This window comes from Heliconius melpomene, chromosome 5, assembly GCF_056956725.1.
Source record: "Heliconius melpomene rosina isolate 202511_hmr_F chromosome 5, ASM5695672v1, whole genome shotgun sequence".
Classification (NCBI taxonomy): Eukaryota; Metazoa; Arthropoda; class Insecta; order Lepidoptera; family Nymphalidae; genus Heliconius; species Heliconius melpomene.
Window position 1 is genome coordinate 8,868,487 of NC_140393.1, and position 13,686 is coordinate 8,882,172.

At 31.5% G+C, this 13,686-nt stretch overlaps 1 protein-coding gene and 2 non-coding genes across 4 annotated transcripts; all 3 read right to left on the reverse strand.

Moving 5' to 3' along the window:
* Positions 1 to 1,784: 1,784 nt before the first annotated feature.
* Positions 1,785 to 1,868, reverse strand: TRNAL-UAA (transfer RNA leucine (anticodon UAA)). The gene has a single exon. It is a non-coding gene; the product is annotated as a tRNA-Leu (tRNA).
* Positions 1,869 to 3,376: 1,508 nt separating this feature from the next.
* TRNAL-UAA (transfer RNA leucine (anticodon UAA)) lies at positions 3,377 to 3,460 on the reverse strand. The gene has a single exon. It is a non-coding gene; the product is annotated as a tRNA-Leu (tRNA).
* A 1,227-nt stretch (positions 3,461 to 4,687) lies between these two features.
* Positions 4,688 to 11,259, reverse strand: LOC146539231 (uncharacterized). 2 transcript variants are annotated; one of them, XM_085185804.1, is made up of 3 exons: positions 10,955 to 11,259; positions 6,174 to 6,356; positions 4,688 to 5,660 (listed from the first exon to the last, which is right to left on the reverse strand). In XM_085185804.1, the coding sequence occupies exons 1-3, from the start codon at positions 11,007 to 11,009 to the stop codon at positions 5,449 to 5,451; spliced, it is 450 nt and encodes a 149-aa protein (XP_085041930.1). In that variant the 5' UTR covers positions 11,010 to 11,259; the 3' UTR covers positions 4,688 to 5,448. The 2 variants fall into 2 exon arrangements, with proteins under 2 accessions (XP_085041930.1, XP_085041929.1); XM_085185803.1 differs by lacking the exon at positions 10,955 to 11,259 and adding an exon at positions 7,103 to 7,295.
* Between the last annotated feature and the right edge of the window lie 2,427 nt (positions 11,260 to 13,686).

A 13,686-nucleotide genomic window follows, 5' to 3' on the forward strand; every position in this document is an offset into this window, starting at 1 on the left:
TATACTGATTATATAATTATATAGATTTATTAAATATGAGTGACTCGGGGAATTACCTAGAAACCTTAAAATAAACCTCGTATTCTAATATATTTACATGACGCCATCTTGAAAATATCGTATCCATATTTTATTTATAATTAACTTTTATTTTAAACTTTCTTTTACGTCAATCGTCGAAATATTTCACTCCGTTTAATGAGACCGTTCTCCGTTTTGAGGGAAACATTTTTAGACAAAACATCCAAGTATAGCGTGCGCCGGCGCAATCTACATATGTGTGCGACTAATATCAATGTGTTAATAAGTATTACTTGTATTTATTTATTTGTTTGTGTGCGTTAGACACTTAACGATTGAGTGTTTTCAATTATAGACCTTTGTTAAAAGGAATTAGATCCATATTCAATTGGCATTAAGATGTAAACATTCAGGAGATAGCCAGATATTTTGCTAGTAATTTTCCAGAGTTTTGTTTATTGCGCAGTTAGACATATTACTCCTCTTTATGAAAATATGTTTACTGATTACACTGAGAGATAGAAAATGGTGGCAAAATATTTTTTTTAGAAACGGAAAAGGAATAGTTACGATAAAATATTCTTGTTTAATGAAGACAATCAAGTTTTAAACATTTAGTACAATAAATCAAATCTATACCACTTTTATAAGGCTGAAGTATTTGTTTAGTCGGTCTTGCTATTCTTAGGAATCTCAGGAACTACAGGTTGAAATAATATTTTTGATTATAAAAGTCTTTCTCTTATCGAAGAAGGCTGTTATAGCTTGCATTATGAGGAACTTGTCATATATACAAACCATTCTTAGTAGTTAAAACTTAATATGTTGTTTTCATTCATAAATTATTAAAACGGCATCTCAAGATCGATCTCAGAGTGAAGCGTTATATAAGTAACAAATAGAAATCCATTTGACCATGCGGGTAAAGTCGCCGCGAAAAATTAGTCGTTTATAAAATAAATCGTTTTCATAAAAAAAAACAAAACTGTAAATGTCAGATTTGGTCTTCAATCAACTATTCTATCTCACAAGATTGCTATAAGATAAAGCTTTCACTATAAAGATATAGATAAAAGATGTTATCTATATAAGTACGTGTCAAAGGCGGAAATACCTGTAAATATTATCTGTAATAGATAATCATAGCAAACGATAGTGAAGGATTATTATGTTATAGAAGAATTGAGTGATGTGTCACTCCCTCCAAGTCATTGGCCTTTTTAAACCTATTATGGAGATACTTTGTTGATAACATACGTTAGTTACAGTTAGAAGGTCGTAAAAAGTCAAATACTAATTAACTTAATATATTAATTAGAAGTAATTATATTTCTTTTTCTTAATTACGACTATTCGATGAATGTTTAATACGACTTTTCTTTATAATAAAAATATCTCTATAGATTATCAGTATACCAAATATATGGGAAAAAATTCCATATTGAAATTATCGGTTTGTATCGAGAGAATTTCCACGTCGTCTATCTTTTACTTTTACAGTTTTAAATATAAATTATTACAAAAATAAATAAATATAGAGTGTAAATAAATATAAATATTATTATGTTATTCATATTAAGCAACAAAATTTATTTTAAAAAACATACTAGGATTTTTATTTTGGTTTAAATAAATGCCAATAAAAATATGGTGTAGAAGAAAAACATAAAAGAATATTACGAAATGGAAATTATTAAATTAAATATAAAAAATAATATATAGATAATTCATTATTACAAAAATAATAATTAAGAGAAAAAGTTTGTCAGGTGTGGGGTTCGAACCCACGCTCCCCCTCGGGAACCAGAGCTTAAATCTGGCGCCTTAGACCACTCGGCCAACCTGACTTGATACCAACAATGTGAAATTTTACAATCAAATAACTGTAATAGAAGTATTAAAACCAAAATTAATTATTAATTTATAAATAAAACCATTAAACATAAACTCATAAGTCATTTTGGCGCGGCTTCGCTCGCATAATCTTGTTATATTCTTTAGGTTCACGCTGTATACCGTATATAGCAAGGTAGGCAGATGGAATTTGGGAACCTAGTTTTCAGATACTCCGCTAAATGTTAGAGGCATTACGAGTTGAGTGACGGAACTCAACACCGAACCATAATGTTACATCATAGCCAAATTAACAATATTGCAAAATCTTGACATAAATAGCACCATGTTTTTCTAATGTATGAGCTGTGGGTTTCATGTAACTCCGTTTTTTTTTGTTTTTTTTTCTCTTTACATATAATTAAAATTAAAAATAAATTAAGAAGTATTTCTATCAACTGTTCCGATTTAACAGTTTACAAAAATACTCCCTAAGTTTAATCTTAAACCTCTTTAAGTCTGGCTCGCGGCGTATGTCCTCAGGCAAACCATTAAGCACATAAGGTACACGTTTTCTTAAGGTTCTATCACCATAATAGTTGTGTACCCTAGGAACCTCGAACTTGCCCGCGGACATAGACCGCGTGCCATGCTCATTGTCGACCAATTTAAGGCCCAGCTCTCGTTGCTATGCTATCATATTATTTCATAATTGTCACATAGTGAGGAATGAGGATATAGAATCGTTTCAAACTAGTAATAGTACTACTATACATCAAATATTATTATATTTATTATTATTTTAATACTTATTACACATCTTGTTCTAAATTACGTCATCTATCTTCTTAGACAGTAAAAAATATACTATATATAATATACTATATAGAATATACTTTTATTAAATTAGTGAATCAATTTTACATTTTTAAATACAAATTATTATAAAAAAGATATTTTTAAATAAAATATAAAATATAAAAGAGTGGTTTTTTTATATTTTTAAATAAAATATAAAAAAACCACTCTTCCGAGGGCGGGACAAGGGTCCAAGCCATCGGTGGCTAGGGCTCCAGAGAGAGGAACCTCCGCACAATACGTGCCGTCTCAAGTAATACTGCCTTCTGTATCCGGTTCTTGATCCAACAGCTAAGCGATAGCCTCTTAAGGTGTTGGTCGAGGCTTTTCGCTATTAAACCGTTAACCGAAACCACTATCGGCACAATGATAGTCGCATTGACATCCCACATGGCGGTAATCTCATGGGCTAGGTCCAAATATTTAGATTGTTTTTCTTTTTCGGCCTTCACGAGGTTGTTAGACTGTAAATATTATTATCTTATTCACATTAAACAACAAAATTCATTTAAAAAATAAAAAAGATTTGTAATTTGTATTTTATTTTAATGAATTGCAAAACAAAATTGTGTATAAGAACAATATAAATTAAATTAAAAAAATTATGTATAGATACATAATACATTATTATAAAAAAAAAATAATAATTAAAAAATAAAAAGTTTGTCAGGTGTGGGGTTCGAACCCACGCTCCCCCTCGGGAACCAGAGCTTAAATCTGGCGCCTTAGACCACTCGGCCAACCTGACTTGATACCAACAATGTGAAATTTTACAACCACATAACAGTAATAGAAGTATTAAAACAAAAACGAATTATAAATAAAACATAGACACTAGCGTTGCCAGATTTTTTTCTCAAGTCTCTTTTTCTCAACTCGTCTCAAGTTAAAGAGAAAAATTTGATTGAAAACTGGGCATCCTTTATTACTTCTATAATGGTTACTGTTAAATATTTAATTAAATGCTGCCATCTTGTGTGCCATTCTATAACTTCACAAAACAAAAAGTTTATATCTGTGATATTAGATGGCGTAGTAAAATATCTTTAGACATTTAACACACTAAAAATGTTAAACCAATATTATTATTTAATATTATTATTCTGCATATATAATATGCAAAATAAATATATTTTTATAATTAATATATTTTTTTAAGCGAATAATGAAACAATATTAAATGTTATAAATAATGTTAAGGCGCAGCGTTAAAATTCCCCGGGCTCATTTCCGTAGGTCAAAAACAGTATTTTTAATAATAGTAAATGAAAAAAATATTAAGAACTATTTTTTAACTTGTAACTTAAATATATATAAGTCGAAAAGAAACATAAAAAGTTTGTTACAATTATTACATATTATCTAAAACAGCACACTTTAGCACAATACAAAAGCTGAATACCTAATTGATACATTTTTGACGCTCTAAAAAACCAAAACCGGAAATTAGTTGAATGAGTTTCCGGTTTTTTATTCTATAGAAAAAAAAACATTGTACTCGCACTACTGTGCTATAATTAGTTAATCATATAACAAAAGGAACACTTTAAACTGATGCTATTAAACCTTACTTTTTATCATTTTAGTAAATATTTTGACAATTTTTATGTCATTGGTATTAGTGAACTCCCAGAGTTCAGTTCTCATACGAGAAAACGAAATAATTAATATTTTCATTTCTTCGTTCTGGTGTCGTCAGTCCTCTCGCAAGTCGAGGTTCGAGTCCCGCAGGTTGCGCCCTTACAGTCGTCGAAATAATAGAATAGGCATATGGAATCTGGAAACCTTGTGTTATATTACACTTCCATAACCCAATTAACCCCGAATTCTCGAGACATTGCGCGTTGAGTGACTTTCCGCGAGTGAGAATCGAACCCACATCAGTCGCGTTGACCGTTTCCATAATTTTAGTATCTTCGTTATTTTGCATCTCAAACCTTTACCTTAATGTAAGGGATTTTTAAGTTATAAACAATTTTATAAGTTTCATAATTTTATTGTTGCTTTAGTTTTAAATGTAAATACTACATTACATTAGTTGAATTATAAGTTTTCACTTTAGCCTCTCTTTTTGTTGAAATTTTGTGAGAGTTTTAACTCTAGCGTCACATACACACAAACAGATAATTTTAATAAAATTACATACATATAATGATAGATAAGAAATATAATGCAAAAATACCCTGATATAATAATATAAACGTTGGAGTCAATTTTAATTGTTTACATTTTCTTAAACATAAACCTGCGACTCCCAGAGAGACTTCTATAATTATTTAATATTTTTACTTTCGAGTGGGATTTAAATTTTTGATAACATATCCTAAAATATATAATTTAAGTTATATACAGAAAAATTATTGTTATATATTTCATTAAACAATTTACGAACATATTGAAACCTACCAAACAAATATTACTTAAAGCTCTTAAAATTCAGAATCAGAAAATTAAAGAAAGAAAATTTTTACTTATAATAATTATATAAATGACACCTTTTGTTTCAAGTTATGAGTAAAAATTTACATAATAAATCATATTATTTCAAAATTTTCAAATAGTTAGTTTCACACTAGTACATCGTACTACACATCAAAAATTATTATATATTTTCATTATTTTAATACTTATTACACATCTTATCCTAAATTTTAATTAATTTAACAATTAAGTGTACCTACGTAAAATGCCTATTCTATTTGTTGTTTCTATAAAACACCTTCTTTCACCCATTACTTAATATCTAAGAAAAAATACTGAAAAACTACTTAAAAGTATACAAATTAAACTAAAATTAGTATTATTAGCTGTATTACAGTCATCCGTGAAGCATTGGCAGACGGTTTCCAAATGATCGTCATTGTCCGCCTTGTAGCAGTCCCTCTTGTGCCTCACCCAGCCGCAACCACGAGTTATCCTGACTTCAGGATCATGACCCTTGTGGAGAACTGTGGAATTTCTTAGCATTATTTACTTTATATTTTAAATATATATAAATAAGCGTTATAAGGAAGTTAGTAAATTATTTTAGCAATGATTATCTCGGACGTGACCACAAAAATATCCTTTTTAACCAAATATATTCACAAAATATAAATTTAATATGGCCTACACTTATATTCTACACATGTTTATTGTCGACTATTGTATAAACCGAAATAAATTCATAGTATAATAATTACTTTTTAAGAAAATAGATAAAAAAATGTAGCGAGATCCGTACCCTCGCCTCTTGGAATTCCCGTTACGTTCAATACGTTTTCCAAAAAAGCATTTTTCTTCCTTAAGGGGTTGGGGGGGTCAATAACACTTAGATATTAAATATTTTTTTTACTCTCTCACACACTTCATAATAAAGAGTGATGAGGCAGAAGAGGAGACCGTAGCGTTTGACATTCTATTCTCTCTTTCCACCTCTACGGATATACCGTTGAGCTAAAAACATGTATACTAAAACTCACTTGTCTGTATAATCTTCCTGCAGAACATCTCCTTGGTCCGATGCTGAGTGGGCGGAGAGAAGGAGCTCTTAGCACAATCGATAGTGCGCAGGTATTTCTGAACACTTTGCAGATCGTATATGGTGGGGTTGATGCACATTGAGTTGTTAGCGCTGTTACATTCGTAGCAACGAATGGCGGTACCTACAAAAAATATTTATTTTAAAATACTTTATAAAAAAATACTTAATAGAAGCCTGTTTCGAGGCAAAGCGCCACTCAAAATGCAATGCCTCCAGAATTCTGCGAAAAATGGGGAACGGAGTGTTTTAGCACTAGGTTCCTTCTGCCTACCCTGCGTAATACAGCGTGAACCTAAAAAAACATAATAAAATATTTTTTTTGGCAAGATTTGAATTAGTTTCATATAGGTCTATCTTTCATGCATTTATCTATTAAGCATCCGTTAGCTTCGTAGTAGTTGTGTAGCGACGGTAAATGTAACGTTTGTGGGTTCGTTTCTTACATAGAGGAATGAATTAATTTTATTTATTCGAGAGAAATCGGGTGGAAAGTGAAGTACAGAGTGTTTGGTGTATGTTCGTCGGTTTGTCTGTTCTCAGAAACGGCGTAACCGATATAAATATAATTGTTAGGTACTATCGTATTTTGGTGAACTTTCCATATTAGTTAGTGTTTATTTTATTTCAATTGATTTATTAATAAAAAAACTTTGAAGCGGACTAAGCTGCAAGTGGGTGGGTGCAAGTCATTAAAAAATTTGGTAAAAACAACAAAATTACATTTACACCAGTAGACAAAATATTAGAAAGAAAAGAAAAGACAACTCATATCCACGACCACTCCAACAGAAGCATACCACTAAGAAGAAGAAGAGGCAAAATATTAAGAAAAATTAAGAAAATTCCCCCAATTTTCCATAAACTCACCAAAATGGAGGCAAACGACCAAAACCATAAATCCCAAAATACATTTAACAGCCATGTTTAGTTACAAAATAATAATTATTTATTTTAGCAAAATAATAATTATTTTATTATATTTTAATAAATAAATTTCGAGTAACGTTTAGTTTCCGCGACGCTGTGCGACTGATCCGCAGTTTCAAAAGATAAGTTAGCACAATGCGTAATGCACATCCTTATTCCGTGAATAAGACCAGATGTGAATGAACTGGTGTTACAATTCTTGGTACAATTCTAGTGGAAAGTGTCATTTGTTTTACCTGTCTTTGAAATTGAATAATTCAATTATAACACATAGTGTACACATACAACCACTTGAAGAAATGAAATATTTAATACTTTCTTCGCTCTGGTGCAAAAAAACAAAGCGCGGCGTTGGATTTCGCCACTCAACGTGCCAGATTTCGGCGGAAAGTGGAGAGCTGAGTATCTTAGCACTAGGCTTTCTCTGCCCACCCTGCCATTATATTACCCTGCTATTATATTAATATATATTGTTAAAATGAAATGTCATAGAAAATCTTACTTTACTGTAGATAGAATAAAATTTCTAATTTCGGTTTAAATCAGTTAAGTGAGACTTAATTTTGTTAACAATGACTCACTTTTCATGTAAATTTTAAACCTGACTAACAAGTCTGCTTAAATAATCAGGAAGTGAACCAGCCACCATAGTAATTCCCTTAATTATGTGAATAAAGATATGCTCAAGTACATTTGGCGTAAGTATACAGAAATGTAAGAAATTCTTAGGAGGAAGATACCTTAGAGATATTTCATTGGTAATTCAGTTCAAAATTTGGTGAAATGTGGGGAACGTTAATGTCTTAATTAGGAACAGGGTGTCTTAACACTAGGTTCCCAGATTCCCTCTGCCTATTCTATTATGTGTAGTATACAACGTCAAGCTAAATAAAAAAAATACTTTTCATAAACAGCCTTAAGAAAATATATAATAAACTATTCAGTGTTGTTAGAATCTGTACTGGGAAGCGCATCTTGATCAAATGTGACATGTTTTGTGAAGTAATAACACACTGAAAATGTACACAAAGCGAATACGATGTCACCACTACTACAGAATATATATGTCTTTATACGGTATATAAAACATTAGTAAAATATAATTAAAGTAAAAATAAAACAATAAACATAAAATTCTTCCGTTACTTATAGACAACGTACAGGAAACTGCTTACTGGATTTTCAAAACTGCAATAAAGGAGGGACGATAGGGGAACGCAAGAGAGCATTTCTCGAATTTTATACGAAAATCGTATTATATTTTTCTAGATTTTCTATTTTACACTTTAAAACTCACGTAAAACATAATTACGAGCAGAAACAGAGACTAATACTGGGAATTTTCTGTCTTTACTACTATATGAGGAAAGCCAAAAATTAAAATACGAAGAAGAACGCGTTGAGTCTGCCATTCAATGGCTCGAAAAATGGGCAGTAGCCAATTTACTAAAATTCCTCATGAGATAAAAAAAGCTACAGAAAAGAAATGGATAACCTTATTATAAAATAAATATTAAACCTTCAAAGGCAAAACAGATTTATATTTAACAAAAAAAAAAAAACAATACTTCCAACAGAATAAGGTATAAACTTAAATAGTAATTAATCAATATAAGAAAAAGCCGCCCACACATTGTCGTCCTCGTGTCTCTATCCACTAATGAAATAATTACATCGCGTGCTCTATCCAGAATAGTTACAATTTATACGCGCTGCTTATTTTCAATTGTCGGTTGTCGTTAATTACTCAGCTTTAAAGGTTATACAAAGTAACTGATACAGTATTATATGTATATACATTAGATATGTTATTTTAATAATAGGTTTTCATTTTTATTATACAAAAGACAGTGTTGAGTTACGCCACTCTACAATATCTTTAAAAGAATTGGAAAGGCAAGCAAGGATGGTAGAAGTCCGTTGAGCGTTAAAATTGAAAATCCATCAAAATAATAATATAACTAGGTTATTTCAGCCTACCTTACCTATTCTTACTTGCGGTAGAAGCGTGAAAATATTTTTGGAGGTTTAAAGAATTAAAATTTAAAAAATATATGTTGAATTAATAAAGAATATTAAAAAAAAAAAATACAGTCGAATTGATAACCTCCTTTTCTTACAGAAGTCGGTTAAAAAAGTAAAACGATTCGATATAACCGATTGTAACAAATAAACACACAGAATATTATAAAAACATGAACATATCGAAATGCATTGCTAATATACTATACTATACCCTAATCAGGGAGCTGTGAGATAAAAGGTAAATCAGAAAAAGGTTACTTTATGACTGATGTATTTAATATTAATATTTCATAAAATAACTATGAAAGTAATACGCTAATAGCACACTAAATAATCTATATATATATATATAAAAGGACTTGTCCTCACTGACTGAGGTAAGACGCGCGCACAGCCGTAACCGCTGATGGTAGAAACATGAAAGTTGGACAGATGTTTACTTTCGTAATCTGGACATCCACTAAGAAGGGGTTTTGAAAAATTTTAACCCTAAAGGGGTGAAATAGGGGTTGAAAGTTTCTATGGAAAAAAAATTAAATCTTCACCGATTTTTATAAAATATGAAAATTAAATTTTTAAAAGTGTTTAATTGAACACGTGTTTCGTCGTTTTCTAGCATTCTCCCTCTAAGGGTGCAAATAAGGGGTTGAAAGTTTGTATAGAATTTTTTTTAAATCGACACCAATTTTTATAAAATTTGAAATTCAGACTCTTAAAAGTATTTAATTGAACACATGTTTCATGGTTTTCTAGAATTCTTCCCCTAAGCGTGCAAATAAGGGGTTGAAAGTTTGTAGGGAAAGATCTTTAAAACGCCACTGATTATTATAAAATTTTAAATTTAGACTCCTAAAAATATTTAATTGAACATGTGTTTCATGATTTTCTAGAAATCACCCTCTAAAGGTGCAAATAAGGGGTTAAAAGTTTGTATGGAAAAATCTTTAAATCGCCACCGATTTTTATAAAATTTGAAATTTAGACTCTTAAAAATATTTCATTGAACACATGTTTCGTGGTTTATTAGAATTCACCCCTAATTACGCAAGCGAAGCTGCGCGCGTCCGCTAGTAGTACATAATAATGTCTGAACTTATATAACCCTTTAAGACTTATTACAAATCGAATATCATAAATGACTTAAGTGATTTTCTCAATAACTAATTTTAATAAATGTTTATTAAATAGTTGACATGTTAAAACACCTAAACACGATACCAAAGCATCTTATTCCCAAATTTCGAATACAGTTCGATACTAATAAATTATAGAGTATATTTTTTTAAAATTTACATTTGAATATTATTATAACTCTTTATATAATTCAAAGTTATAAATATAGTTTATTTAAATTTATTAATAAATCGTTTTTGTTTTAAATATTATACCACTTGCAATAATTTTTTTATCATTGTTATTATAGAGGGAGGCTTTCAGAAAAGACAACATACGAACAATACATCTATCTGCTAGAAACATGTAAGAAAAGCCTTTGCTACAAAAATTAAATAGAAATAAAAAAGCAATTTTTCATCATATTGTAGCATATTTTCCGAATAAAAAAAAGTTAAAACACTTTTTAAGAAAACGTATAAATAATTGATCGTACCGGAATTTAAACAAACGCCTGCCTTAAACCGTTGAAAAAAGTGACATACAAAGACTTTTATTCAACAAAGTGTAAGTGACAACGTAATTTCTTATAAAAGTTGACTGAAAAAGTCCATAGTATTAATAATAAAATGAACAAAATTAAATAATACTTGCCTGATTTGATATAAGCCATAAGTAAAACGACACCATACACCACTTGATTAAGCATTTTGAACGCAATTTCCTTTTAAAATATAATAGCAAAATCTATAAACACAATTGCATTATTTTTTTAACAGGCGCTTCAAAATTTTAATATTTTAAACTGTATTAAAAAGAAAGCTACAAAAAGATACTAATATAATATGTTTAAATTAAATTATTAAAAATTTTAATTTCTTTATGCCATCAGGTCACTAGTACACTGTGAAGCTAGGTGATACACAGTGAGTTTATAGGGTCGGTCGGTCGTACTTTGTCATCCATTTGTTAGGACAACAAAAGGAACATCTGGTTATATTTGGTTTTTCATAGAGTATCTACAGTTAAAGGACGCATTAATAAAGGCTTATTACATTTTACTAATCCTGAATTAAATTACGCACGACACAGGCAGAACTGGGTCAAGTCGTCTAGCGTCCATCTAAGACAATTGGTGCGACGGGCGTCTGTCCGGCCGTTTGTCTGTCATCGTGACATCGAACATCCTTGTCGGCGATACGTTTAGGATAATGTACTCGTAACTTTCGAGCTAATCTTTTATTAAAGATCAATTTAAAATAATTTTAGAAATATTTAATATTTGCATTTCTTCGCTCTGGTGTCGAAGCAAAGCGTGGTGTTGAGTTCTGGGACTCAACAGGCAATGCCTTCAAAATTCGGAGAAATCGAAAATGGAGAATTTAGTATCTTAATAGTAAGTTTCCTCTGCCTACTCTGCGAGATACAGCGTGAAGCTGAAAAAACAAAAGATCTCTTCAAGTTCTTCTTGGGGGTCTATGAGACTGAAAACATTATAAAATGACAAAAGCTAAGGATGGACTTTTCGCGTTGTATTGTAAGTTATGACTTGTTGCCAAATTTAAAAATGCAAACAAAGTATAAATAATAATAAGCTTTTGATTGCGTTGACTTGGAATTGTTTTTTTTTATGGAAAAAACAAGGCAAATGAATGTACAGGTCACGTGGTGGTAAGTGATCCTCACCGCCCACGACCCCCTTAGAAGTGACATGGCGGGTTTCCACTCGGCGGTATGTGAAAAATGTCTGTAAATAAATGTCATTAAATTCAGTATGTATAACAATTTGCTTAAGCAAATAAATAAAATTGTTCTTAAATCAATTGAGGCCGTCGTAGCGTAGTATGACAGCATCAGACTGCGACAACGATGCGACGGTCGTGGGCTCGATCTCAATCCGGGGAATGATTATATTTAATTTATTATCATTTCCCCGCTCTGGAAGACGAAACACAGCGTAGAATTCCGCCACTTAACACGCATTACTTCGAAAATTAGGAACATATTCTGCTAAACGTAAACAAAGCGTGAAAATGTTTTTTTAATCAAAATTGGGCTCGAAGTTAGTCCTAACCAATTACTATACGACCTCGGACTATGATTCGTAGTACATACTCATAAGTACATATATGTAGAGGCCGTCGTGGCGCAGCGGCACAAAGGTGCGACTGTAACGCGACGGTTGTGGGTTCAATCCCCACTCGAGGAAGTGAAATATTTATTAACGTTTATATTTCCATTTCTTCGCTCTGGTGTCGAGGCAAAGCGCGGCGTTGAGTTCTGCCACTCAACACGCAATGCCTCCAAAATGCGGCAGAAAGTGAGGAACGGACTGTCTTAACACTAGGTTCCCTCTGCCTACCCTGCTGTGTGCAGGATATAGCGTGAAGCTGATATATATGTAGGTATGTATATTGGAGCCGTAGCTACGAACAGGAAGACTGCGTGCACAGTTTGATCAGAGGATATCTATATCACCTGTTGTCAACTGGTAGCTTGACGTTGTATAATACTTTTTTATATTGAAGGAGAATTTAGTGATGAATCCCTATATTCTTTATTATTTATTAAGATTTAAGAGTTATTACTTGATACCAGAACCCAATTTCTAGATACAGTGAAGAGAAGGAGCATTTTTAGGTAGAAAGAGTTATTATTTCTATTTATATTTTTTTAGAAAACTGAATGAAACTAGTATCATGACACTCCTTTCCCCACTTTCGGGGAGGTCAACGCCGCACTTTGTCTTCTTACCAGAGCAATCATCAGATCACCAGATCAAATTTTACATTAATACAACTTAGGTTAATTACCAATTATGAATTGCAATTTATGTGAAAGCTACAATTTATATCAAGATTTTGTATAGTTTGACTATAACATAACGTTTAAGCGGGCGATGCCGCGAGCGGATCGCTAGTACTAAACCACTATAAACATCCACGTGACACAAGTGTTCATTCAACACTTCCTGGATTGCAGGTTGTTACTACTCGTATATTGTGTACGTCCTATGCGCAGGCGCAGGAAGAAACTATTTTGATCTAATCTCATCTCATAATGTATGCGGAGGCTGGGATTGTATAGGTACGAAGTAGCTACCTGTTGTTACATGTTTCTTTTTTTATTTTCATTTATTTATGCACTATTTAATATATTGAAAAGGATTAAATTATTGTTTTTTTGGAGGCTGTCGTAGCGCAGGCGCAAAAGTGATGATTTTCACTTGAAGGAATAAAATATTTAATATTTTCTTTTCTTCGCTCTGATAACGAGGCAAAGTGCGGCGTTAGGTTCCAACGTTCAACACGCAATGTCTCGAGAATTCATCGGGAAGTGGGGATCAGAACACTAGGTTCCCAGGTTCCCTCTGCCCACCCTGATGT

What these genes read in the sequence shown, in the direction of transcription:
- LOC146539231 (XM_085185804.1), bottom strand. Translation starts at nt 11,009, where the DNA reads ATGCTTAATCAAGTGGTGTATGGTGTCGTTTTACTTATGGCTTATATC. An exon ending in TATGGCTTATATCAAATCAG is followed by an intron (nt 6,357 to 10,954) that starts GCAAGTATTATT and finishes TATTTTTTGTAG; the next exon opens with GTACCGCCATTCGTTGCTAC. An exon ending in CAGGAAGATTATACAGACAA is followed by an intron (nt 5,661 to 6,173) that starts GTGAGTTTTAGT and finishes GAAATTCCACAG; the next exon opens with TTCTCCACAAGGGTCATGAT.